General features: G+C 54.7%; 10 protein-coding genes across 10 annotated transcripts; 5 read left to right on the top strand and 5 right to left on the bottom strand.

Moving 5' to 3' along the window:
- Positions 1-63: 63 nt before the first annotated feature.
- Positions 64-1,839, bottom strand: E0L32_011341 (uncharacterized protein; the record flags this gene model as incomplete). Its single annotated transcript, XM_031134060.1, has 3 exons — positions 64-199; positions 258-655; positions 709-1,839. 3 exons carry the CDS (start codon positions 1,837-1,839, stop codon positions 64-66), a joined length of 1,665 nt encoding a protein of 554 aa, XP_031000659.1.
- Positions 1,840-2,947: 1,108 nt separating this feature from the next.
- E0L32_011340 (uncharacterized protein) lies at positions 2,948-4,043 on the bottom strand (the record flags this gene model as incomplete). The annotated part of the gene is made up of 3 exons (XM_031134058.1): positions 2,948-3,352; positions 3,444-3,523; positions 3,620-4,043. The coding sequence occupies 3 exons, from the start codon at positions 4,041-4,043 to the stop codon at positions 2,948-2,950; spliced, it is 909 nt and encodes a 302-aa protein (XP_031000658.1).
- A 2,118-nt stretch (positions 4,044-6,161) lies between these two features.
- On the top strand, positions 6,162-6,596 carry E0L32_011339 (uncharacterized protein; the record flags this gene model as incomplete). The annotated part of the gene is made up of 2 exons (XM_031134057.1): positions 6,162-6,278; positions 6,333-6,596. 2 exons carry the CDS (start codon positions 6,162-6,164, stop codon positions 6,594-6,596), a joined length of 381 nt encoding a protein of 126 aa, XP_031000657.1.
- A 465-nt stretch (positions 6,597-7,061) lies between these two features.
- Positions 7,062-8,555, top strand: E0L32_011338 (uncharacterized protein; the record flags this gene model as incomplete). The annotated part of the gene is made up of 1 exon (XM_031134056.1): positions 7,062-8,555. One exon carries the CDS (start codon positions 7,062-7,064, stop codon positions 8,553-8,555), a length of 1,494 nt encoding a protein of 497 aa, XP_031000656.1.
- A 224-nt stretch (positions 8,556-8,779) lies between these two features.
- On the bottom strand, positions 8,780-10,399 carry E0L32_011337 (uncharacterized protein; the record flags this gene model as incomplete). Its single annotated transcript, XM_031134055.1, has 4 exons — positions 8,780-9,440; positions 9,493-9,773; positions 9,842-9,863; positions 9,927-10,399. The coding sequence occupies 4 exons, from the start codon at positions 10,397-10,399 to the stop codon at positions 8,780-8,782; spliced, it is 1,437 nt and encodes a 478-aa protein (XP_031000655.1).
- A 1,237-nt stretch (positions 10,400-11,636) lies between these two features.
- Positions 11,637-13,310, top strand: E0L32_011336 (uncharacterized protein; the record flags this gene model as incomplete). The annotated part of the gene is made up of 5 exons (XM_031134054.1): positions 11,637-11,893; positions 11,953-11,974; positions 12,025-12,353; positions 12,434-12,850; positions 12,956-13,310. The coding sequence occupies 5 exons, from the start codon at positions 11,637-11,639 to the stop codon at positions 13,308-13,310; spliced, it is 1,380 nt and encodes a 459-aa protein (XP_031000654.1).
- Positions 13,311-13,586: 276 nt separating this feature from the next.
- On the bottom strand, positions 13,587-15,887 carry E0L32_011335 (uncharacterized protein; the record flags this gene model as incomplete). The annotated part of the gene is made up of 3 exons (XM_031134053.1): positions 13,587-14,053; positions 14,450-14,791; positions 15,053-15,887. The coding sequence occupies 3 exons, from the start codon at positions 15,885-15,887 to the stop codon at positions 13,587-13,589; spliced, it is 1,644 nt and encodes a 547-aa protein (XP_031000653.1).
- Positions 15,888-16,426: 539 nt separating this feature from the next.
- E0L32_011334 (uncharacterized protein) lies at positions 16,427-17,622 on the top strand (the record flags this gene model as incomplete). The annotated part of the gene is made up of 2 exons (XM_031134052.1): positions 16,427-16,693; positions 16,747-17,622. 2 exons carry the CDS (start codon positions 16,427-16,429, stop codon positions 17,620-17,622), a joined length of 1,143 nt encoding a protein of 380 aa, XP_031000652.1.
- Positions 17,623-22,444: 4,822 nt separating this feature from the next.
- Positions 22,445-23,314, top strand: E0L32_011333 (uncharacterized protein; the record flags this gene model as incomplete). Its single annotated transcript, XM_031134051.1, has 1 exon — positions 22,445-23,314. One exon carries the CDS (start codon positions 22,445-22,447, stop codon positions 23,312-23,314), a length of 870 nt encoding a protein of 289 aa, XP_031000651.1.
- A 56-nt stretch (positions 23,315-23,370) lies between these two features.
- Positions 23,371-25,841, bottom strand: E0L32_011332 (uncharacterized protein; the record flags this gene model as incomplete). The annotated part of the gene is made up of 6 exons (XM_031134050.1): positions 23,371-23,560; positions 23,830-24,411; positions 24,463-24,549; positions 24,603-25,463; positions 25,539-25,648; positions 25,722-25,841. 6 exons carry the CDS (start codon positions 25,839-25,841, stop codon positions 23,371-23,373), a joined length of 1,950 nt encoding a protein of 649 aa, XP_031000650.1.
- Positions 25,842-26,538: the final 697 nt, after the last annotated feature.

The raw sequence follows: 26,538 nt of genomic DNA, 5'->3' as shown, positions 1-26,538 counted from the left end.
TCTATAGCAGGTCAGCTTCTGTGAGCTCTGTTCTAATTATAAGCACAACTGTCTACATGCGATTCAGGCAGAAACGTGAACAAGTTTTGTGATTGACGTGCCATCCTTCAAGACTTCGGTCTCCTCCTCTAGTCTATATCCACGCCAGCATGGAATGGCAACTGTCCAGATGTACCAGTAGAGTATTGCGAGTGCAAACCTTAATATGATGAGCTGGATTCTGTGATCCCAGCCGGCGGGAGAAAGGAACAACTTACACTGAAATGGCCACAATTGCATAACTTGCGTAGAACAACCCCGACTCTGGCTTCTTTTCTGGCGGGAAGAACGGCGCAGCAATTAGTGCAAGACTCAGCGATGTCTGGAGGAGAACCGCGGGGATCCAGGCTCGAAACGGTCTGCGAAGGTCGCTGCGCTTGAACCGCAGCCAAATAAGGCCTGCAGCAAGAGCGATGCTAATGAATTGTGCGGGATATCCCTCGACTTCCAGAATGAAGGAGTAGACATCATTGGACGGAGGAAGAACAATAACGAGGAAAGAGGGGATAAAATGCACAACCAAAGCGCCCAACGGGGAGTGAAAAGGTCGGGTAGACGAGAGGACAGCCGAGAAAGGCAGAAATCCCTGGCGTGCGATTTCTTGCTTCAGTCGTGACTATGAGGGATTAGCAGACCGCCCATGAAGTCTCCCATCAAGGGATATCGTACCTGGGCAAAAGTGACTACCATCACGTTTCCTGCCGCAGACAAGGCGACTGCTAGAGGCAGCACTTTGCGGCCGACTTGAACACCAAAGGTCCGCTCAAAGAACAAGGCGGCAATCAACTCTCCGCTAGACTTGATGTCTTCAATTGGTACTACGAGGAAGTAGGCCACATTGATGAGCATGTAGAGTCCACAAGCCGTCGCGAGTGCGGACAGCGTCACAGAACGCAATGTTCGCACCGGCTCTTTGACTTCATTCATAACGTTGGTAACGCTGTCGAGGCCTGCATACGAGTAAGAGACTTTGAAGAGGGACGTGGCAATGACACCCCAGTCCCAGTTCGAGTTGTCCCACAAGCTACCTCCAGTCACCAAACCGGCCGAGTCTGGCTCTACGTCGAGCTTGCTACGCCGAAAGATAACGACGAATAGCCCAGAGAGGATCATACACAGGATGATGCCGACTTTGATCCAACCCAGCCAGTCTTGGAGTCTAACGCCGAACCGCGGAGTGATGCCGTGTACGAGAGTGACTGCCACTAGCAGGGCAACCGCTAGTCCCTTTCGCAGCCATTCGCTGGCCGCCTCAATACCAAATGCAAACAACACATACTGGCTGAAGACGATGCAGTTGCTGGCCGCGAACCCCAGCACCACAGCCTGGACTGCCACGAGTGTCGATGCCAAGAAGCGCGGGCGTCTGTATGTAAATTCGAGATAGACTTTGTGTCCGCCCGAGCGAGGAAGCATGCTCCCAAATTCGAGAGTCACGGCAATCCCACAGGCGGCCACGCAGGCACCGACGACCCACAAGATCAAACTCAAGCCGGGGCTCCCGACCGAGCGAAGGATGGCACCCGGTGTGGCAAATATGCCGCTGCCGAAAACGCGGGAGATGACGAGGATGTACGCGCTCTGCCAGCTCAGTGTTCGGCCTATGGCCGAGGTCTCGGGCAGCACGTCATCTTCAACGGCACGCGAGGGATAGAAATTAGATTCGGAGCCTCCTTCCTCGCTCTGAGGCGACGGCGATGACGTGTCGGGCTTCTTGGAAATGACAGTCGGAGAAGCCGGAGGCGAAGCCGAACCTGCTCGCTGGAGTAGAGGTTGGGATTCGGGACCGTCGTTAGCCATGCGTTCTTTCTTCGCTTTCGAGATGACTCAAGTTGGCGACGAATTCGGTTCGAGCATGCGCCGCACTTGGCATTCTCGACGACCTTTTGTGTATCTGCTGGACAAATTCAGTCGCAGATATGTAAGCAAGGATGTTTCGACTCAAATGCCGCATAGTCACAGGCGAGGGGCAACGCTGGCGTGATGGGTGGTGCAATCCTTTCAGGGTAGGATCGCTGAATTAAATGCGAGACGCGCTTCGCGCACCCAATTGCGTCACAGTTTGACAATTAATAGCCTGCACGGACAGAGGATATGGTTCTTTCTATTGGACGCGTTGAGTGCCGCAACACATCTGAAAAGCTCAATACACGGCGATAGTTAGATGTCTTAATACCCTCAAGGATACATGGCCACGGAAGCCGTGAGAGAGACTAACCTTCAATCAGGATTGAAACTCGCCAGGAGAGAAGTATGTCCGTATAAGCCCACCTGGAGCAGAAACATAGAAAATGGAACGCTATAAAGCAACAAGACTCCCCCGTCTTCCACGTACGACCATAGATACCAGAAAATTCGGGATCCCGTCCGCTCTCCCATAGACAAGCTGGTAATCGCTGAACTAGTACTCAGGTCGGTGACGACTGGGGAATCCTCGGTGTTGTACGTTTTTGTCTTTTGCTTTGGTCTCTTGTGATTTCTGTCCTTATTTATTTTATCTTTAATTTGTATCCTAGGTAGTCGCTGAGTCTAACCCAGCTTATAGTTTTATTTCTATATTGTCTGGAGGCAAAATCCGTCCTGCAGAGCCATGGTGGGTGGACGTGGAGACGGGTCATCTCGCTGGAGGATGAGTACAAGGACAAACAAGTAGGAGAGAGAGGCTAGCCCAGTAGTCTGACCCGCTTCAGGTCAATTACGAAGACTACTTGTACATAGACTACAACCCTTTGGCGACTTGCAAGTCTTGGCATTTTGAAGTGGCCTGCAACAGCGAGTCTGACATGCATGTTCCTACGTCGATCATCACCTCAGATGATAGCGTATGGGGCGATGTTACGGTAGTGAAAGTAGGATAAAACCGTGTGTGGTGCAATCATAAACTCATTTTCTGTTTCGTCCCTATTCACTACGCGTAAATCATCAGAGCTAGAACGCCCGCGACGACATATCCCACAGCGCCGCCGCTCATCCGCACCGCGCCGTTCTTCGTTGTCGAAGACGTAGGCGACGGTGTCGAGCTGCTTGTCTTGCTCGATCCGCCGTTTCCGCTTCCGCTTCCGCTACCCGAGCCGGAGCCGGAGCCGGAGCCGGAGCCGCCGGACGAAGAGTTGCCGCCGCCAGATGTGCCGTTCACCGCCGCATTGTACCGCTCCACAATGAAGTCGACGGCCGCGCTGGTGTACTTGGCAAAATAACTGCTGTGAACGGCGGTGATGTTGCCGCCGTCGCAGTAGATGTCACCAGTGTCGCACCACGTGTGGATCCTGCTGGCGTAGGGATCGCAGGCGGCGGTGTCCTGGCGGGGGAAAATCTGGAGACGGAGGGTCAGCCTCGTTCAGCCTTTGCGCCATCTCACTGAAGATTGGAGGGCATGCCATGAGATGGGAAGGGGGGAGACTTACGCCCTTGTCCTTGCTCGTACCGAGTGTCCAAGACAGGCCCGGGACGTGTGTCGGGTCACCGTACCCAACCACCGCGACAACTGCGCCGCGCCAGCTCGTTAGCACAAAAAGCACCACTGGAGCTTCGCCGCACCACGGTCTTTGCTTCCGGGGGGGAGGGGAAGGAAGGCACTTACGATTCTCGGTCAGCTTGGTGTCAATGGGCTCCGTCTTGTTGAACACCTGGCCTTCGGATGTGCCGCAGATAGTGTCGAGCTCGACCTGCGCACCCTGCGACCAGCCCAGCAGCGCGTACTTGCCCGACGGGCACTTCTTGACGTACGTCTCGATGGCGAGCCGCATGGCTGTCACACCAGCACCCTCCGAGGCGCTGTACCCCGAGAACTGGGCCGGGTAGTCAAGCGGGACGACCTTGCACCCTTGGATGCGCTCCGTCACGTTGCCGGCGACGGTGCCCATGCGACCCGTGCCCGCGGGCTCGCCGCTTCCCCGCGCGACGATCATGTACAGGCCGGTGGCACAGTCAGAAGAGGTATCGTTGCCGGCCGCCGCGACGGCGGTGGCGGAGAGCGCGGTTGCGAGCAGAGTAGAGGGCTTCATCGCGGGCTTCCTTCTGGAGATGGATGTGGGGCAGGGGGAGGTGTCTCGAGAGTCGACGGAGAGATGGGGTGCAAGAGGGATCGATCCCTCTTGTACCTCTTGGCTTTACGGTGCCTCGGCATCACCGCCCGAACATGCTGCCAGCCGGTGGTGGTGGTGGGCCCGTCGTGTCGTTAGTTCGCATGCTTTAGCACCAAGAATGGGGGCGTGTGTGGGTGGGCAAACAAAGACAATGAATTGTTTGTTGCACCAACGACACTTGGACTGAGCTGTCTCCATCCAAGACATCCAAGACACCCAAGACACGCAAGCCAGCATATGCATATGGCCCGCGCATTCCGGTTCAGGCAAGTCCGTAACGCCCTGGGCGGCTGAGCTAACGTTACTTGGGTGAGCTGGCCGCCCGGCTGTCCAATACGAGAGGGGCTGGCAAAGCTTGAGCTGAAAAGACGCCCGAAAACTTGGACTGGTTGTTGGATGCGGGGAGGCTGGTCTCGGAGCTGGTGTGGGGGATGGGCCTCGCTAGCAGGGGGGAGGAAGCTCGCAATGGACAATAGTCCCGGCCTTAGCGGCGGACTTGGTGGAGAGAGCTGGCGCGTTTCGTGCAACCTGATGGAATGCTGTGTGCAGCGGGAGAGATGTGGTCTGTCTCGACTCACCTTGCCCTGGCATCGTGCTGGCTGGACGAGGCTGGTGCCAGTCGTGAATCCGGGCCCTGGCAAAAAGTTGAAAGACTGCCTCAAGAACCTCGATGTTCCTCTGCCGAGGACTGTAGGCATGTGGCGCCATGTGTTACAAGCTTTGTGTCATGGCCGCTCATCGTTTGAGCTCCATAAGTTTGCACGATATTCACCACTATCTGAACCACGAATTCCTGAAGCTCGCTATACTCTTGAGAATGGATAGAGCATCTCTTGGATGAATGAATTGAAGTTGGCAAGCTATAGAGACGATTACAGCATGCATGGTTCTGGTGTTCCTTGAGCAATCTGGTCGAACGAGGCGGGCAAGCAAAACCCCGATGCGGGCACATGCATTCTCGTCGTTGCACACTCGATTATTAGATCGTGGACCGAATCCAACACTCTCTTCTTCTCATCGGGAGATTGAGCATCCCGGAAGCCTTTTCTTTGCAGTATTACAATTGCATTCTGAAGGTCTCTAGCATTGGCAACCTCTACTGTGCTTCTTTCTATCAATATTGAATCAAACAGACATATCTCTCCCGGGTTGGCATCACAAGATTTTATCCAGAAAGCAAAGACCAAGATGAAATGAAGCATATACTTGACGAAACAGATGGCTTTTGCGGCCAACAGCTTCTCGAGAACCCTAATCATCCCGGAGGCCAATTTACCCCGACTTCTCTAGATGACTTTGATACTTCGTCTCTTCAGTATTCTGGATATCTATTATTCCTTCCCCCACTCACCACCCCTTCAGCCATGCTGGAGTAAGCTTAACTGCTCCAATCGTCGCAAATTACCTGCCTCGTCTTGTGGCTCATATTTTGGGGGGTATTACGTGATAAGCGTTAAGCTGCCCTTGTCTTCAAGGATCGCCTAAGCGAAGATGGAAAAAACCGTCGGTTGTAAAAGTGCCACCCAACTCTTGGAGTTTTCCTTTGCGTAGATAAAATCGAAGATATATAAAACAGCATGCCGCATAACAGAGTTTGTTGGAGAACAAATAGGCTCGTACTCACATCTCCATTCAACTGCTACCGTTACTTGTGGAAACCCCGGGAGATGCTCAACACTACACACTGCTTCGAAACCGGAGGCTTGACCTGGCCGCAACGATTCTCTGCCCCGAATCACGCCGTGGGAAAGCCGTACCAAGATTTCGAGCGGAGATGACTCTGTACAAGTAGAGGTCTTGCCTCAGATCCAACACGATGTGTACTGAGGCATAAAGAAAATTCTCGAGGGGCCGTATCCGACAGGTTCAGATGTTGGCTGGGTCACAAAATCGCTTTCAAAGGACCAGGTGGAGACCGATAGAGAAAATCTGGCGATGGCACGGATGCAGCAGACATACCACACTTGCATGGACCAGACCAGCATCAAGAAGGCTGGCCTTGATCCTTTGATGGATTTCCTGAACATCATTGCCAATATGTTCCCAGTCGATGACTGTTCCAACAAGACCAATTCGGAAGCCTTTATCAACCTTCAGAAGTGGGAAATCGCGACATTTTTCACACCGGACGTCACTCTGGACGAAGACGACACGGTAAGGCACCACGCACAATGTTCTACAGAGTACATTCATTACCCTAGTTACTAGAAGGACCAACGTTCTCCGCGCTCAGTGCCAGATCCGGTCGCTGGAGCAGACGCTGTCCCAGCTGAAACGGGATATCCACTCGCCTGGTCTAGCGTGGATCAAGGGTTCGCTGGGAGAGCGTCTTTCTGCAGGCCTTCGACGCCCCCAAGAAGGAGCCGCCCACCTGCGAGTTATGGTGATGTGGATGCTTGCGGTGGTATTTCTATCAAGGCGGGCGGAGCTACAATTTCTTCCCTTCTTTCTCTCATCAAAGGCATGCTATGACCGGCGATTCTGTTAGCTTACAGTACATATCGACAGATTCTAATCCATCGCATACACTACTCTTCTTGTCGTGCTCGCACCCAGAATGGCAAGCGTCGGTGTTCAGGATGGGATGGGGGCTGTGTAAGTCGACTTTTTGGGCTCAGTGCTGAATAGCTCGCATCAGTCCCACATGCTCAGCCCTAAATGTTCCATCAATAGCTAGTTACCAGTCAGGTGTCTGCATTTGGCGCTTTGATCCTGGCGACCCCAGCAGAAATTAAGGAGATGGCATCCGTCCCATACCAGGCACTGCCGCAGTGTTAGCCGCAGCTTCGGCTTGCAAACCCCCCCCTGCGGGCGCGACGTGATGGGGACGAGTCCGAATGTGATGGACTCTGCTGCCTTTTCCTTTCGGTGTGGCCTATTTCTCAAAGGCTTTAATCATGTAGACAACATGGCCTCGCAAAATTCGCGGACCACATCATGGAGTACACCAAAGTTCCCCTGGCGAGTGCGGCGAGTTTCGAGCAGGAGGTGACGCAAATGAGCGACAACAGCCAGCGCAGGCTATGCCGCCAGCGGACCGAGCCGAGGACGCGTCGACATGATGGCGGCTCGCGGTTCTCTGGCGCGCCCACGGAAATGGGAGTCCTGGTGTTGGTAGGCTTTCTCGGGGCCCTCGGGCATCTGCTCTTTTATCACTCCATGGACGGCAGATCTGTCTCGGTAGCACCTCTTTCCCAGGAATGGACGCTGCGTATCGGGTCGGTGCTGGCTTTTGTGGCCAAGACGTGCTGGACCGTGGCCGTCATCGTCGCCCACGCTCAGCAGGTCTGGACCGCCTTGGACCGCAAAAACCCAAGCTTGAAGACGATCGATGCGATGTTCTCCAGTGTATCCGACTTTACAAACTTCCGACATTTTGCCATGGTTCGCACTGCCAAGGTCGCAACTGTCCTTGCAATTGTAGCATGGTGCATTCCGCTGTCGACCATCGTCACGCCGTCGACGCTCACGGTCGTCTCTGCGCCTCGCACCAGTTCACACACAGTAGAGGCGACGGTGCCCATGGTAGGCTTCAGCAATGCCTCGAATTTCGCCGCCATGGCAACATGCACAAAAGGACTGTGCCCGCTCAGTCTGAACCCTACAAACTCCAACTCAGGCATTCAGTACCGGTATCCGAACGCACAGACAGTGGTGCTCTCTTCAGCGACCTGTTCAAGCGGCCGCATCCAGGCAATGGTGCAGCAGTACAGTAACTCTAGCTACCGAATCGGCTTCCACGCCCCAGTCCTCAGCTGCAAGAAAGCAGACGATACAGCGATCGCATCTATCCAGGCAGTCGACAAACAGACAGTGCCGGACGACTCAGTCTTTCGCATCAAAGGCAGGCCTCTCGTCAGCTATTATGCATTCGTACCGGCGTACACGCCTCGCAACGAGCTCACAGCGCTCGATTTCACCAATCTGCCAATGTCCTATGAAGATCTCAAGAACGCGACCCTCCCCAAAGCACTAGATATATGGGTCAAGGCGGGTCAATACCAGGAGGAGGCATACAGCATATGCAGCCTCTACAACGCTACATACGATACCAAGTTCGACTTTGTTAACGGTGTCCAGGCGACAGAAGTGACTACCTCCCTGCAAGACAAGATCCCGTACACAATCGCGCTGGGTGCGCCGAACGGGAGGATGGACCCCTGGGGTATGGAGTTCGAATACTTCACGTACCAAGCCATCTGGATGTCACTCGCCCAGCTGATCACCGGCCGGTTCTTCAACGACCCCTTTACAGACACGCGGGTTTTGCAAACTCCCATCATTGGCAGCCGGGAGTTTGTTCCATATTTTGAAGGCAACTTTGGGGCGGCGCGGCAGCCCTTTGCTAGTAGCAAGGCCATCGTCGACATTCTCGAGGAGTTGAGCCAGAATGTCACTCTTTCATTCTTTTCATCCCCGGCACATCGGTGAGTTAACCTAATATGGATGTTTTCAAAGCTCATGAGGAGCAGCAACGTTACTGATTCACTCATAAGCACCGCTGAGGGAACGAAGACCTCTATCACGATATGGGACAGCACGAACGTCTACCAATTCAACATGAAGACTCTATTAGTGTCATATAGTGTGACCCTGCTCTGAACTACATGAGGAAGCTTGAACTCCTTGCGCACAGTAATTCATAGCTTGTTGAACTAGACTACATCTGCAAGAGCCCCCATAAGGATTGGGAACCCATCATTCCCAGCGGAAAACACCAGTTTGTTACTGCTTCCAGCGACACGCTTCAGCGGCAAGTCCATGATCGCCAACGTGGTGTTGGCGATTTCGTCCAGAGAAATGACTTCTGGGATAGTCAGTTCTATCTCGATGCCCCACGTGAGTATCAGCTTCGAGGTCTTGCAGACCGGGTTCTTGACACTCTTTGGGGCGTTGGGCTGCAGCGGAAACATGCTGCGGATGTCACTGACGTCCCACAGGCCCCGGCTGACGTTTCCAGCATAGGGCTTTTGGATGAAGGTCAGCGTGGCGGATAGCGAGTTGATGAACTTCTTCTGGTCGTCCGTCAGCTTCTCATGAGGCTTTGCCTGGTCGAGCAACGGATGCCCAAGATCAGCCCAAAGACGATCCCAGACGTTAGCCAGAGGTATCTGATACGGTCCGTCGCGCACCATGTCGGTCGAAGCGACACTGGCTTTGATCCAGTAATCGGTGGTGACCTCATAGAACGGCAAGGTGTACAAAGGTTGATAGAAGACAGTGGTGGGGTCAACTAGGTCTTTGATGCTGTGATTTAGGTCGTGCAAAGCCATCTGCAGCCAGTCTTGATCAACCGTGATCACCGGCATGTTGTTGCTAGTGCATGTCAGTAATGACACACGAATACAACAGAGAGGGGTGTTCATACCCTTTCTGGGGTTCAAGGCGCATATCGGCAAGTCGAACAACTTCGAGTTGGGCGGAGGCACTGCTCAATGACGGAGCCCGGAGGTCGGCAAGAGCCTGCTGGGCGGTCTTCTCTGTCTGCCACGCGGCACTGTAATTGCCCTTGCTGCGAATGGCATCGATCAAGGAATTGTTGGTCTTCGAGCTCTGAGCCTGTAGGTGGCTGCGGAAGACTGTGTCTTTCCTGCCTTTGGCTGCGATCAGGTTCTCGCGACTTTGTACGAGTTCGGGCGATTCATTCTCCTGCGATGGGAGGTGGTCAGTCTTGCTCAAATCAATTTCGCTCTGTTGTACACAGCAATATGACTTACTTCTCCGACATTTTCCAAGTACCTAGGGAGAAGGAAGTTAGTGATGGTCCGCGTTGCACAGGTTTGGCTGTATGCATGTGCTTACAAGTCGACAAAGTCAAAGTAGGAACGTCCCGACAACCTGAAAGTTGGAAAGTTGACACGTTGCATGATATCTCCATAGGTGAAGAGCTGATAGTTTGTCACCTCGGGAGGACATCCAAGCCCTTCGAGAACGCCAAGCTGTCCTGGGTCGCCAAAGAAGATTGCGCGGTGATCGTCGGACAGGCTACCAGAGCTGGTGAACTTGCTCTTGAGGCACAGACCAATGGCCTTCCAGAAGAGAGGGGGCTGCGTGGCAGGGGCAGCATCGGGGCCGTTGGGTGCGTTGGGCCTGGGAGCAACGAACCGTGGTGGGATGGGGACGACCTGGTTTGATGCAGCGAGAGAGCCACTAAGTGCTGCAGGGCCATCCCTGATAGGCACGGGAGCTAGGGGATCGGCACGGTCCGATGCAGCTGACTGGACGATGCCAATATCCAGAAGGGTCTGCAAGGATCTGGGCAAAGGTGTAGACATGTTCAACTCTAGCCTCAGCTATGTAGTGATGGTTGCAGTCAGACAAGAAGTTAAGAACAGTTGAATCTGTAGAGATAGAGGTAGGCTGCCTCTGGCGACGCAAAAACACAAATTCAACACACAAGGACACCAGAATATTTATTGCCGTTGAAATGGCTCGGTGTGACTCTGATCGGGTGTGACTCTGATCGACTGTGGTGATTTCCTTTGCTCCAGTCTCACCATCCTTGTTGTCCTTTTGACAGCGGCAACTTATTCTGCTGTGCAACGTCCCAAAAGGGTCGAGAAACATCAGCGGTCAGTCCCAGCTGGTGAAGTTCGCGCCCCAGACCGCAGTGTCGACTGATCCTTTACGGAAAGAGGTGAGACAAGCGTTCCCGCTCTGCATGGTCAACGGTGTGGTGGCTGGCGGGATTTCCGCATTGGGAGCAGGTCGACCTCAGTGGCTTGCTGATCCTGGTGGCCAGCTGAGTACCGGAACGGCTATTGCCTCAGACCAGCCGAGAGCGGGTCCGATGCAACCCAATCACAGCCTCAGCGTGGAGTTGTGCTGTAGGCGAGAGTTTCTGCAACTCTTGGCTAGCTGTAGTAGCTCATGCTGCTATGCAGCCGCCTTTCTTTTGACTCTCGTCGATACCACGTCAGCGAGCCGCGTGCTCAACAACGACGGCGAAGGACAGCATCCCAAAACGTCGACATGCTGACCCCAAGATCGTCGACTCGCAGACCGAGGCCGTATAGAGATTGGTCCAACGCCGTGGCTGGCTGTTAGCACAGAATCCTACCCTGGGTTCGGAGGATTGCGGATAATCGTTGCATCACATTATCGTTGAACGGTCAAAAGAACACGGCAAACCGGCAATGGCGGCATCGACGATCCCAAAATGGGCGTTCCGGGTTGAGACTGAGAGCGTGGTTAGTTGTGATGGGCTGTGATGGCTGAGTCTAGACTTGTGGAGGAGAAGGTTGCCTAGTTCGAACTCATGGGGCATGGCCGAGCTACCCGCGACATGTGAAAGGAAAGTTCATGGCAAGAGAGGAAACTCAGGTATGCACTCTACGTCTCCATTAGGCTTCTCAAGTATATATAAGTGCAGCTCAACTCCTGTCTCTGGACGCATTTCCTGCTCGTCTCATCGCAGAGAAACAAATCAGCACCTCAGCAATCCTACAATTCTTCTTTCAAGACCAAACACAGTACTCAAAATACCTTTTTCCATCCTCACATCCAACAAACATGTCGTCCGACAAGATCAACCAGCTGTTCTGGCTCTACTACGGCCAGGCCATCAAGGACAAGGCCGGAGCCAATTTCGGCAAGACTGGCGCTTTCTTCCTAGCCACCGAGGCCCAGAAGGGTCCCGTCGCCGGTGACTACATCCCTGATGAGTACACTTATCAGGGTCTGTATGACATTGGCAACAACCTTTTGGCTACTGACAACCTCTTCTACAACCCTTCTGCCCTGCATGGTTACTACGAGGCCATCGGCACGTAAGTCTCGTCTCCTGGATCACTGCTTACTTTCTTCGCCCACTAACAGTGAGCTTCAGTTACCTGAACTGGGTCGACTTGGTAAGATGCCCTGCTTCGTCCGGCGATAACTTTTACTGATCCCGTCATAGCAAGGCAAGCCGGACGCTAAGCTGGATGCGGCGCTGCTCTCAGCCCTCCAGGACCAGGCAGCTATGCAGAAGAAGTACGCGACGGAGCGAGCGAATGCGGCCTCCCAGTGGAAGGACGACAAGGACCTGGGTCTGACCACCCTGGGCTTCTATGACTGGGTCTACTCCGGCAACGCCCCCGCCTTCATTGCTGCTCAGAAGCAGCTTGCCCAGATCGGCTCCACGATCCAGAACATCCAGAACCAGATTGCTGGACCCATGGCTGCGACTATCAACAAGGACAGGTCCAAGTACGACCAGGGTAGCGACCAGCAGAAGGACTGGCCAGGGTACGTTTACCTACCTCTCAGGGCTAGCTGGCTCTTTTGAACGCTAGTCTGTCCTCCTGCACATGGCTAACACAGCGTAGTGTCAACATGCACGGTGCCTTCGGCAACATCCTGAGCCCTGCCGAGCTCGTGCGCAAGGCCAACGCGGGCGAGAAGGTGCCCCCTCCAGACTTCCAGCGCATCCCTGCTTTCAATGCCCCCAAGTACAAGGCGGCGGTCCAGGCTGCCATGAGGAAGGCCACGGGCGACTACACTCCGGAGAACTCTGTCTCCTTCACCATCGACACGGGCAAGAACACTTCCGACTTTGACTTTGGCCAGACCTCGGGCAGCGCCAGCGTCAGCGCCTCTACCTTCTGCGGCTGGTTCTCGTTCAACGCCAGCGCCAGCCACTCGGAGGAGTCCACCAGGCTCGAGACCGGCTCCGACAGCACCAATGTCTCCGTCAAGATCACCTATGACACTATCGAGCTGGTCGATATTGTCCCCGGCTCGTGGTACGTGTTGGCCTAGCACATCCCCCACATCATTGCATGGCCCTTGGCAACATTGAAGTTCCATACATAAGAAAAGCCCAGCCACTAACGCCCTCTCTTCCGCAGGAACATCGACACGTCCAAGTACAAGCTCCGCAGCGACGCTCCCAAGGACGTCAAGGCCCTCGCCCGCGTCAGCCAGCTCGTCATCGCCACGGGCCTCGGCTACGAGATCACCGTCGGCGCGTCGACCGCCAGCACCATCGATACCAAGTACAAGGAGACGTCGAGCGCCGGTGGCAGCATCAGCATCTTTGGCATCCCCATTGGCATCGGTGGCGGCGGCAGCCACTCCGAGGAGCACGACTCGCACAAGGCGACCTGGGACAGCGCCAGCAAGACTTTCAAGGTGACTCCCGCTGCCGACGTCGGCTTCGCCACCGTGGTCGGCCTCGTCGGTGAGAAGCTCAACATCCTGTAAAGTGGCGAAGTGGCTACTTTTATCTAAGCCCTCTGCTGGCATTTTCAAGTCTAGCGGATCTGGTAGGGGATGCAGTCAGGGGTTGCGTGGTGCTCGCCCACAGTACACTCGCTTATGGCATGGTCTATTTGGAGCTCTTCCTTTCTGACAGCTAGTTTCCAATGACTTCTTTTGAGATTGCTTCTAAGTCGATCTAGCTGATACAATACACGATTGCTCCAAAGTTGCTCGTCCGGCACTGTGCATATTAAAAACTGTCTCACGCAATTCCCTGTCCTAGACAAGTGTCAGCTCCTTGATCTTTCCATTTGGCACATCCTGCATCACCTCCCCGTGCATGATACCATAGACGAGACACTCTCCTTTGATCTCGTAGTAGTTGTCAGGTCGCTTGGAGACGACAAATGGCACATGCGCGCCCGCGATTATGATGACACTGTCCCCTACAGCTGCATGTGCAGGGCTTAGCCCGATCAGGCCGTTGCTCGATGTGAACATGGTGCGGCCTGCATAGAAGGCTCTCTCCCGCCCTTTGGCTTTGGAAAATTGTGCCCTTCTTGCTTCCCGGAGATTCTCTGGGGTGTATTTGTCGGGTGGTACCCCTCGAGATACTGTGCCATCCCCAGCCGCAGTTGTCTCCATTTTCTTCACATAGGCCCAGAAGCTGTCATTGGCATCTCCTTCTAGGCGTTCTGGCGTCTGGGCAACGTCGAAGCTGTATTGACTAGTTATGCGGCTGTACACTTGAAAATAGTTCAGGTTAGTTGTCGGGTAGGTTGATCTTTATGAAGCCACCAAATTGAGAATATCCATATTTGCCTGGATGTCGGTCATATCGGGAGTAAGCCTGTCGATAGTTGCAACCTTGATCACTTTCACGCGGAGCAGGGGATGTGCGCCAGAGTCGTCTAGTTCCACTGGCTCTGTCCAGCGTCCGCTGGCACAGAACACTTTTCTCTCAATCAATGGCCTGACCTTGGATGGAACACTCCAATCAGGTACCCACGAGGGAATGCTGTCCAGGGCTCTTTGGCCCACGTGGCTCAAGAACGACAATTCTGGCTCGTTGGACGACAAGGGACAAGGCCACGAGTCAGCCCTAAACAACTCTGTTGCCTCCCCTCGCTGTCCAAGAGTACGTATGTAGAGATTGTCGTCCGGAGTGGTCATCCAGTACTTGACAACGGTCAGGTAGAGAAGCGACACTTGGTGTGGCAGGTTGGGGAGTTCAATCTTGCGGCCATCATCGTGTGCGAATCCAGTCAGTGCCAGGACTTTATCTTTGGGCTCGGTCGCACCAGCTGATCTAAGCTCGGGAAGAAGCCTCTTGAGGCGCCACTTCTTGAGACGCTCGTAAGTATCGGCAATTTGCGCCTGTTCTATCGTTTCTTTGAATTGCGGGTGTGAAGGTCCTTGCCTGAATATTTGTGTCATGGCAAGGTCCCGACGGTACTCCCCACGCGAGACAACCGCATCGGCAACTGTATGAAAAGAACGGCTATGCCCACACGGAGTAGGTCGGGCTCTTGTCAAGTGGAATCCTGTCGCAAGGTACCGGCAGGCCTTGTAGATCGCCTCCCACCCCCTACTCCACCTCCCCAGAACGATAGTCGCCTCGCGTCCCATGACTGTCTCTTGGAAGGTTCACGCTCGGCGGAACCAGGGAGTTTCTTCGAGGAAACGCAGAAAGCGATCGGCACCTGGACAAATGATTCCCTGCAATCGAGGTTCAATTCCCAAACCTGGATCATTCAATATTGCTAGTGTTGGCTGAAGTTTCCTGAAGATTTGTCTCCATATGCCGTGATGTGTACGCGTCGAGTGCCCTTCTTCGTCTTCTTCTTGCATATCGTAGACGTCAATTGTCTCCCCAGTGATGACCCATGAAAAGAAGCTGAAAATTGCCGCCTCAGAAAGCTCTGATAGATTTGCGTACAGATCAATCGCCGCGAAGATGTCTTCGGTGTCCTCTTCAGAAATGTCTGCCCCATCGCCGAGCCAGATGAGCACGCGGGTCGCCCCGGCATAGATGTCGGTCATGATCTTGATCTGCTCGGCCTTCTCCGCCTCATCTTCCTGGTCGATACATATCTGGTCGATCCAAAGTCTTCGCGGCCTATCCGTATATCTCAAGCCTTTCAGTAGACCTAGTACATTCGATGTCACTGAAAAGTTGTTTGTGATGGTTTTCGGGGCCGCGAATGCTATTTGCCAGTCCGCGGTGATAACGGGAATGCGCCAGTTACAAGTGATTGTCTCCTTGTGTAAATTCTCCCCCCATACGTACGAGACGGCCTCGTACTCGTCGGCGGGGAGCTCTTGAAGGGGTTGCATGCTCAGGGCGCAGACTATTGGATCGTCCTCGGACCCAGGTTGCAGATCAATGAGCCGAATCCAGTCCAGCCGCAGCCTCAGGTAGCTAAACTTTGGAGGCTGCTGCTCTTCGCACATGCGGTTGGCTTCGCGAAAGAAGTCGTGCATCTTCCGCATCGCTTCCAGCTCCTCGGGCGTCAACGACGATCGAGAAGGAGCTGTCGCGGCTTGCTGGTCGGCGTGATCTAATGCCTGGTCGCTCATATTACCAGCTTTTCAAATCACATTGAGGAGTGTCAGTGGCACATCCCTCGCGTCGTGAGGTTTCTCCATCGAGCCTTGGTGGCGGGAACGTGATTGAAAAAGTCAGGTGCGGCTGAGCTTCAGGCCTCCAAAGGAACAGTCGGGCTGTGATTGGTTTGAACTGGCCCCGCATTTGGTCATTTGGCAAACCCATCTCCTGGGTCTAATATATCAGTCTGATATATCAGCCTGCTTGTGAAGTATTCAATGCAAACAAGATGTGACTTCCTTCCTCAAGAGTGACTGGGATTTGGATGTTTGGTGTAGGCTAGACGTGTTAATTAGCAAGGCAGGCGCGAGGTGACAGCAGCGGTGGTGGCTTCCCCACAAATTTCCCAGGCAGCCCAATTTTGACCCCACATCACCGCTCCTTCAACCTCACAGATCTTTGGACTTCTGTTCCTCTCAGGTAATCCCGTCTTCCCAGGGCTGCCCTTCTTCAACAAAACCCGGCGGGAAAGCTTGCTCAGTCTTCCATCGTCCACAGACCATCAGCCAATATGAGCGACAAGCAAGAGACGCGGGAACCCTGGCAGCGAAAATCCCACACTCGCGACGAAAAGCTCAGAACAGCACTCTGCAACGGCGGAGGCGACATGGCCTTTCTGGCCACATCTATGATTCACGCGGCCTTGGAGCCGTTGTACCAGAGTGGACACATGTCCGACCTGACAGTGACTTGCCGCGGCCAGCAGTTCCGGGTGCACAAGGCAATCGTGTGCTCGCAGTCGCCGTTCTTCGACAAGGCGTGCAACAGCGGCTTCCAAGTATGTAGCTGACCCACGCCTTGTTGACGCATCCAAGCTAACAGTGGCCGCAGGAGGGCATCGAGCAGAATGTTGACCTCCCTGAGGAAAACCCAGAGATCTTGGATCGCTTCTTCCAGTTTCTCTATGCCGGGACCTACTCCGATGGAGAGCATCTGGATTGTCTACCGTCAAAGCCTGCGATGATGAGCCCAGCGGCAGTATCAGAGAGTCTTGCAGCAGCGACACTGGGACCCGTTCAGGAGGGTGGTCTAGAACGCGCCAGCATACTGTCAAACACAACGACGCCTCCAGGCAACGCCGCCAATGGAGACGCAAGTCATGAAAGCGTCACATCAGCCGACCAGGCCCAGAGCGACGAAGAGGGAGATGATGAATATTCCACGACAGAGGAAAGCGATACAGACGGAGACGATTCAGAGATGGAAGTGACAGAGGGAAGCGATACAAACGGAGACATTTCAGAGATGGAAGTGGATCCTCTGGATTACGATTCGGAGGTGTCGGAGCATACCGATCCAAATTGCTTGCGTGAGTTGTATAACAAGGAAACCAACAAGGGGAAGCTTCCTCCGGGGACAGCAAACTGCCAGGACAATATCCTGGTCGCGAGCATCATTATCTCACTCAGGGTCTACGTCATGGCCGAGAAGTACGATGTTCCAGCACTCAAGTTGTTGGCTGAGAAGCGCTTTAGAGGGACCGTGGAGAACTTCTGGCTGGCATACGATGGCTTGCCAGCGATGGCAGATGAGCTCTTCGCGTCAACCCTGCCTCAAGACCCCCTCCGAACTTTTATCGTTGAGCTAGTGGCTTCCCAGTATCTCTTGAACCCAGCCATCCGGGTCAAGATGCGGCCAGTCATGGAGAGGCACACGGACTTTGCTATGGGTGTTCTGGACCAGTTGGCCAGTTCTGGGTGTCGTTGAGGGGAGCAACTTGTTTATTCGACAGCCATGCTACCTCTTCTTGGGCAAGGGATAGCCACCGAGGTCTGCAAACAGCTTGCCAGCCTTGACCATGATGGCATTGACATCCTCCCCAACCCACTCCGGCGTGAACTCCGCGTGCGGACCCTCCATCTCCTTCAATAGACTTCCAATAGCCTGCGATGAGGTTTCCAGTTAGCAATTTTCCCCACGTTGAACGGTTTAGCGGTACTCGGGTAGAATGAAAATGCAAGGTTTTTCAAGTCAAGCACTTACCAGGATACACTTCCCACTCTTCTGCTCCAGCGAAGCCTGCATGATGACAGCCGCTACTCCCTCGGGCGTATTCGCCTCCAAGCCAGCCGCTTTCCAGGCATCGGCATATGAGGACGTGATGTGCGTGGGTGTGAAGAAGGGCGCTACGGCGTTGATGCGGACGCCGTATTTGGCCGCCGTGCTCTGCGAGGAGCGCATCAGGCCGACCACGCCGTGCTTGGAAGTGACGTAGCCTGTAACTCCCGTGCCGCCAAAGTAGCCCGATGTTGACGCGATCATGACTACGCAGCCACCGCCTGAGGAGCGCATGTGGTGTATCGCTAATCTCAACGCTATATCTATGTCAGTGCCCGTAAGAGCCTCAAGGGAGGGCGACTTTGGCGGAAAACGTACTGTTCAACGTCCCCTTGATGTTGACATCAATAACCTTGTTCGCCTCCCTGCTCTCCACAAGATCCCCCTTGCTATCGAGCGCATCCATATCCAGCACCGGGCTCGTCTCCATGATGGCCGCGTTGGCGACGACGATGTCGATCTTGCCGAACTTGGCTACGGCCTGCTTGAAGAGGTTGTTCATCTGATCCCAATCGAGGATGTCGACGGGCACGAAGAGCGCCTTGTCCGGGTGCGCGAGGGTGGCGATGAGGGACTCGGCGGCCTGTTGGGCGAAGGAGAGGTCGGCGATGACGACGTGGGCGCCGTGCCGGTTGAACAGCGCTGCCGTCGCCGCGCCGATGCCGTTGGCGCCGCCGGTGATGATGGCCGTCTTGCCGGCGGCCTGGGCCGGCAGGCTGGGGTCTAGAGTGACTGTGACGGCCATGATAATCTGATGCTGTCTTCCAGGAGGTGCGGCTGAAAAGGGGACGTATCATTCGCGCTCTTTCATCACGAGATGCCCAGCACTCTTAACCGCGATGAAACTCAGGACAAAGCACCGATCTCGCTACAGAGCTCCGAGAGAGCACCTGCGCTCCAACCGATCAGGGCGGCCAGGGCGATCGTGTGCCGCAGTTGTCTACCGTTGCCTGTGAGCAAGTGGAATACTCCACACTGTCCCCAGAGCAGGTGGGTTCGTCTCGTCGGGCGTGAGAGAGGAGTAAACATGCAAGTGCGGAGGGAGGGAGGGCAAGGCGGAGGAATCGCTAGTTTCCCCGTTCGACTGGCCAAGAAATCCCCCCTGCCTCCCCCGCCGCGCGTGCATGAACAGATGCGGGGGATTACAGCATCAGCCCATGGCTTCTCGTCGGCCTAAAAAGCCGATCAGATACTTCGCCTCACACTGACACCTGGGCAATTTCCGACGGCGGTCCCGTCATCCCACTCGCGGCATTTGCGAGCAGGGTTGAGCTCATGGTTCTGTCTCTCTGGGTGCAATCTCGTTGCCACCCTTTGCCGTGGAGCTGGATGCTGATCATTCACATTTTCAGAGTTGTGGTACTGACCCAGAACACCACAAAGGTCTGGTAAGTGTAGCACCAGTCATATATATGGTTCAATGTGGCATTGGTTTGAACTTTACTGCATTCTTAAATCAGAATTTTCAAGCACGACTGCTGTAAAACCATGCCTTGCTGCCTAGAAGACTTTCCCCAACTGCTTCGTTATTTCCATCGTGTCCTGCCTGTTCTCTGTTGTCGTGCCTTGATCTGACTTTACACATACCATCTCTGCTCATTGGTACCAACCAACTTCTTGTTGAGGTTCTTGTAGTAGAAGTACAGCGAAAAGCTGGAGATGGCACCAATGGACACGAACCCAGCGTTGAGCGCGTGACCCAGGCGGTACACGGGGGCATCCTGAGCGCGGTAGATCCAGACACCAATGATCTGGCCGGGTCCGGAGAATGCAATGTTGAGAGCAGTGACGAGACCGCCAGCTGTCGTGGTGCGGCTGTTGTCTCCGACCCAGGCACACAAGGCAGGCAAGCCGCCAAAGACACCAGTGCAGGCGATGCACAGAAGACCATAGCGAGCCTTGAAGTTCTCGCCAGGAAGGGCAGCTACACGACGCAGTGTGTAAGAAAAAGTCTCAAAATCGCAAAGTAGGGAAAAGAACATGAAAATCAAACTTGTATTCTTACCCATGATGATGAAAGCGATGGTCGCCATGGCGAAAGAAGAGCCAGCCACAATACCCCGGTTGCCCATCTTGTCCGAGATGTATGAGGTGGTGAGAGCGCCTACATAAGCAACGGCATAAGGGGGGACGGTGTACAATTGCGCATTAAGGCCCTTGTAGCCCATGCCGGCGACGATGGTCGGGGAGAAGAGCGACAGGGAAGCAACACCACTACCGGCGCCAAAGTAGGCGAGGTAGTGGACGTAATAGCGCCAGGTCTTAAGAGCCTCTTTGGCATCTTTCCAGTTGAGCTTCTCTTCACTGTTATAAGACAAGAATATGTTAGATGCAAGTTCTCATCAAGAGCCGAGGAAAGTAATTATATTGGGCATTGCGTACCTTGCAAGGCTATGGATACCCATTCGGCGAGACTGGATCTGCTTCTCCTCCTCCGAGAGCCACTTAACATGTTCCGGGTAGCTAGGGAGGAGGAAGAAGAGGAAGAAACCGAGGACCACTGTATGAAAACATTGTTAGTACGAGGCGGAAACAACAATGTCGGTGACAACTTACCAGACGGGGCACCCTCCAGGATGAAGAGCCAGCGCCATGCCTCTAATCCACCAACTCCATTCATGTGTCCAACTCCATAGGCGATGCATCTATCAAACAGACACAATCAGCATCTTCAACACAACAAAGGATCAAGACTATCGGCTCACCCCCCAAAGGCGCCAGAGAGAGTAGCGCTACACATAAACGAAGCGATACGAGCCGCCCTCTCCTGGGGTCTGTACCAGAATGAAAAGTAGTAGATCATCCCGGGGAAGACGCCAGCCTCGGCAGCACCGAGGAAGAAACGGAGAGCGGTGACACCGGCCGTGTTGGTCGTGCCAGCGATCCCCATGCAGAAAGCGCCAAAGGCCACCACAAGAAATGACAGCCACCTGTGTGGCCGTGTACTCTGGTCAGCAAAACGCTTCAAATGTGCACAGGCAGATAGGAGGATATTAACACATACACTCGGGGGGAGAAGATCTTCAAGGCCATGTTGCTCGGCGCCTCAAAGATGCAGTACGCCACGAGAAACAGCATGAGGGCGATGGTAAAGTCATTGGGACTGATGTGGTTGGTGGACATGATGTCATCGTGCGTGTCGGCGTTGAGGATTTTGGCATTACCTAAAGCACACAGGATGATGAGTTGTCTGTGAGGACAGGGCAGGTAAGGCTTTGTGTGTGGGTTGACAGGACTCACCAATGTTGGACCTATCGATGTAACAAAGAAGATAGATGAGCGCCGTGGTGGGCAACAGGCGATAATCGAACTTGCGGACAATCCTGGGATTCTTCAGTCAGGCCTCTGTGGAAAGGAGTTTGTTGTACGAATTCTTGTCGAGTCTCACTCACCTCTTCTCGATGACACGCTCCTCTTCACTGAAGTTGGGAACGGCAGCGCCAAGCTCAGACTCGACCTTGCCATTCTCGACGTTCGTAACGTCAACCCCTTGGTTGGCTGCCATGTCGACCTTCTCCGTGCTTGTCATGATAATTTATCGACAGCCTCGAGATGAATAAGAGGGAATGGATGATTCAAGGTAGACAAGAGAAAGGAATAGAGGATCAAGCAAGAGAGAGGAGGAAAATCTTGCAACTTCTGGTCGATTTTCCCCAGTCTTTTAACTCAAAGAAGCGGGAGGAGTTGCGGAAACAGGAAAGCTCCTAGTTTCTGCTTCGGCCACTCTAGATGCCTAGAATTACACAGCTGACGAGTGTGTGTGTGCGCAGGTTCATGCCGCCTCCACTCCCCGTGGGCTGACGGACGAGGGAGGATTATATGCCCCGTTTTGCCTGATCGCACGAAATCACCTCCGCTCTGCCCAGGGTGCGGTGGGGGTGAGCGGGTTCCCCATGGGGTCCAGCTTGTCCAGTTGACGAGTCAGAACTAGGGAGATGGTACACAAAGTGCGGCCAACTGGATCCATGCAACCTTGACCACTGATCGGCATGCCCGCTAAGACAGAAAGCTCGGAGTTGTCCAAGCATCCCCGATCTGGACATGGATAATACGAATGAACTATCGGTCTAGAGCCTTCTCCTACACAATATACTCAATTCATATGGCAAGTGGATTGACTTCAACGAATTCCTACTAATGCAGGAAGGGTTCTAAGTTCTAGGTTACTCCGCACACAAAGTCTTGTGAGGAGAGTCTTCTGGGAAACCAACACAACTCCGGACGATGTCATCCCCGCACGGGAGCAACAAACTCCACCAGTTCCTGCATGAGTTGATTTCCTTTGAGCCGGAGGAGCCAGATTTATTTCTCCTAGTAACAAATCCTGGACTCTTTCTTGCTACAATCTCGTAAGAGGTTACGGCTCAACGTTTCCACCAGCCCCCTTACATACAAGAAAAGACCGTACCAGCAACTTCAAGCACCTAGTTGCTGACCTCGAGCCATTAATCTCGACTACACACACTCAACAATGCCTGACAGCTACCCGACCTACCCAGACCTCAAGGACAAAGTCGCCCTCGTCCTCGGTGTCGGGCAGGGTCGCCTCGAGGGTGCCGCCGGAGACGCTACCTGGGGCAACGGCGCCGCCATCGCCTGCATGCTCGCCCACAACGGCGTCCGCATCTTCGGGTGCGATATCGACCTCGCCGCCGCACAGCACACCGTCGACCGAATACGCCAGCGGTACCATTCGGCACAGGTCGACGTCGTGCGCGCCGACGTGACGAGGGCGGACGACGTCGAGCGCCTCGTCAACGACTGCCTGGCCAGGCACGGCCGCATCGACATTCTCGTCAACAACGTCGGCGCCACGGCGGCCGGGGACCCGGCCTCGCTGCCGGAGCAGGTCTGGGATAAGCAGTTGGACCTGAACCTGCGCAGCGTCTTCCTGAGCATGAAGTTCGTCCTGCCCGTCATGGAGCGCCAGGCCTCCGGGGCCGTCGTTAATAACGCCTCGATCGCGGGGCTGCGCTACCTGGGCAAGCCGCAGGTGGCGTACAACGCGGCCAAGGCGGCCGTGGTGCACCTGACCAAGGTGACGGCGTGCATCTACGCGCCCAAGGGCGTGAGGCTTAACAGCCTGGCGCCGGGGCTGATGTACGTCCCAGTCGTGGCGCGGCTGGAGCACAGCGCCGATCCTTCGGAGCGGGAGACGTTCAGGAAGATCACCGAGCACAATGTTCCGATGGGCCGTATGGGCAGCGCCTGGGACGTCGCGAGCGCGGCGGTCTTTCTCGCGAGCGACAAGGCTGCGGGATATATCACGGGCCAGACGCTGGTTGTGGACGGTGGCTTGACGAGCTCAACGGGTACGGGAGGGCCTCCCGCTAAGCTGTAGAGGGTCTCGACAAAGAGGCTTGTTTCATGTGTCCGGGCTACTACAGTCTGCGACGGTCACTTGCCGCTCAGCAGCGCAGAAGCGATCTCAAAGTCCCTTGCGACGATCGGACTGGCCGAGGCATACTCCTCGAGAATTCCCAAGGCGAACCGGCACCACAAGTCGTAATCGTCAGGCGGGAGTTCGCGTAATTGCTGGACAGGAGAGCGACGGAGAGCTTCCAGAATAAGGAGTTGGCCGAACAACCTACACCAGCATTAGATGCGTTAGTTTCTCAAAGTCTGCATCTGGGCACTGCCAGATCGTTGAAAGAGGCAGGGACATACTGAGTGCAGATAAAGAATGTGAGCGGAAGGCAACTCCTTATCGTCAGCCCGTGTCTCACGATGGAGTGCCACTTGAAAAGGCAGGAGAGTGCGTCTCTGCATTTGTCAAAGTCGGCGTTTGTCATGGTTTCTGGGTGGTGGAGAGCGCGGTGTCTGCATGCATCTCATCGTTAGCGAGCTACTCAATACCTTGAAAGAAAGAGCACAACTTGCAATAATGGCCGCCTCAGGTGATATCTTGCAATCCAGAACCGGCCTCGCAGCCAAGGCTCGACGAGTATGTTCTCTGGCGAGTCTGGTAGCGGTACAGGGGCAGCATCATCCCACTGTAGATACGGAGGTAGTTGCTGACGCCACTGATCGAGCTGGTGTAGTAGTTCATCTTCGAGGGCCTGAGGCGGGTAGTCGGCCCTCGACATGGTAGTCATTGTGACTTCAGAAGTCGGTGGCGGGAGCGAACGCTTCTTTCGGCTTGCAAACATGCTGTCACACATGCGTGTCAGGATGATGCGGTGCGCAATCTGTGACAGGAAGTGGTAGTGACAGAAAGCATCACGCTCATCACTCTCGTTCGTGGTAGCTGTCAGCGACACCATCGAGGACAGGCCGGGAAACTCGACAAATTTGGGAAGAGGCACTCGATCCTCAAAGTCTTCCAGGTTGGAAATGGGCAGATCAAGCTCCTGAGTGAGCAGAGCCTGGAACATGGCTGTGTTCCAAAAGAGGCGGGCCTGCATGTCGATCATCCAGCCGTCGCATTGCTCAGGTGGGCTTCACGTCTGTTAGCTAGATCTACGTAGAGTTGAGAACGGGTGAACATACCATGCCCAGAAACTGGTCACGCAAACACTGGCTCGGTTGACCATTGTCCACCAGTCAATTGGACGCAGGAGTTGTGAGTAAAAGAGTCTGCACCTGTTAGCAGTGAATTCAAGCATTCACTAACACCCAGTTTCGCTTACCCGCAGAGTAGATAGTATTGACAGCTCTGGATACTGTTGTCACAGTTGATAAGACCTATCCGCTGACGAGCCTCGTTGAAGAAGCTCAAGCCATCCTCCGGCACGGACTCAGACACCCGAGGCCCAGCCTCACCTGCGAGAGCCGCTGGAAAGCCAAAACCACCCTCATGGAGTGCTCTCTGACCGTAGGTGCCCAGAGCCATGACGACCAGAACGAGGCAACTCTCGATGTTATATCCAAAATCGCTGTTGATGGCAACGCCCAAAGTATGCTGACTGAACAGCTTACGGTCCAAGATGGGATAGGTCAGGTTGAACGTCGCAAAGAACTTGTCACAGAGGTCTCTGACATGAGAGATATGCAGACGCGACAGGTGATGCACAGACATGGACGAGGCAGGCGCAAAGGCAATGGGAGGCCGCTTCTGCTCCGTCAAGGTAGCCTGGATGACGCTGTAGCCTTGGTACCTGTCCTCGCCGAGGGCACGTTTGAGCATGGAATGAATCACAGGCCACGTTACAGCTTGCCGAGCAGGATACTCGATGACAGGTACATGGGGAGCAGAGCGTGGGGCGGAGACGGTGCTGTTGACGGTATTGGCCGGGCTGGCCGTAGTCATCTGGGCCATCGTGCCAGCAGCAGCCTGCACATACGGCTCCGGAGGCTCATCACGGAAAGTGGCGCCGGGAGACGTGACGAAGCCCTGGCTCAGGCTACTCTCCCTCCGACGGCGCTTGGACGACAAGACGGCCTGGGCGGAACCGGCACCGGCACCGGCGCCGGGGGAAGGGGCAGGGTGCTCGATCTTGCGCTCGATGCGCTGCAGGGCATTGAAGATCATGCCAAGAGACACCTCGTTCCTATACACACACATGGCATTCAGTACGAGATACATGGAATCCGGCTGCTGGGCCAGGAGCCCGGGGGCCGCTCACTTGGTGGCCTTGCGCTCAGCAAAGACGCACTCTAACCCGCTGGACCGGCACATGCCGCACGGGTTGCCGCCATCGCAACGCGTCTTCTTCTGGCGACATATCTCGCACGCCTGGGGAAGGGCAAACCGAGTCAGACATGGGGGGTTCCACAGGTGGCCATACGGGTCAAGGAAGGAACAGTACCTGACGGGCGATGAACAAACGCTGTTGTTTCGGAGTGGGTTCGGCGCCTGCACCGCCTGAGGTTGTGGCCACGGCCGCGTTCACATCAACGGACTCGGCGGCGTCTTTGGTCGCCTGCATGGTGTGCTCTCGTGCGAGACATTGATGACAACAGGGCTCAATCGATATGATGAAGGAAGAGGACCCAGACAGGAGACGCACAAGCTGCCCCGGGTGGGATTTGCTGGCTTAATGGGTGTGAGCGGATTGGATGAAGGGAGGGATCTTCACTGAAGGATGGGGACTTTTGTGTGGATTCTCCAATTCCCGGCACGTGTCTATTCCCCGATACGCCTTTTTTGTAGGCCATTTTGGTGAGGGGAATGCGGAGACGGTCACGGTCATGCCGCAAAAACCTTGCAATTTGGCAGCCTCCAAGTCCTTGGCTGTGGAGATTCCTGGTTTGGGGGCAACAGCTTAGTCTCCCCGTCATCGGCCAAGAGTCCGGGTTTGCACACTCCTTTCAGCAGCTTGGGAAGGAGTCCCCAGCTATGCATACATATCCATCAGTAATCCGAATAAGTGCTGGCAGGCGGTCGGTGCATGGATTTGAGAGGGAAAAGCGGCATGACCCTTAGTTATTTTCACCTATGCTTTCTGGAAAACGACATCCAGGGTATCATCCCGTTTAATAGTCTATGTTAGTGATAGCTTCTATGGTCTCTATCCCATGGCCACAAGCGTCGGTCACTTCCTCCCTTCCTCCCTTCCTCCCTTCCTCCCTTCCTCCCTTCCTCCCTTCCTCCCTTCCTCCCTTCCTCCCTTCCTCCCTTCCTCC

Source organism: Thyridium curvatum (assembly GCF_004353045.1).
Source record: "Thyridium curvatum strain D216 chromosome Unknown NODE_104_length_128155_cov_78.148999, whole genome shotgun sequence".
Lineage (NCBI taxonomy): Eukaryota > Fungi > Ascomycota > Sordariomycetes > Thyridiales > Thyridiaceae > Thyridium > Thyridium curvatum.
Note: the sequence above shows the minus strand (reverse complement) of the source record. Positions and strands in the feature narration are given on the sequence as shown.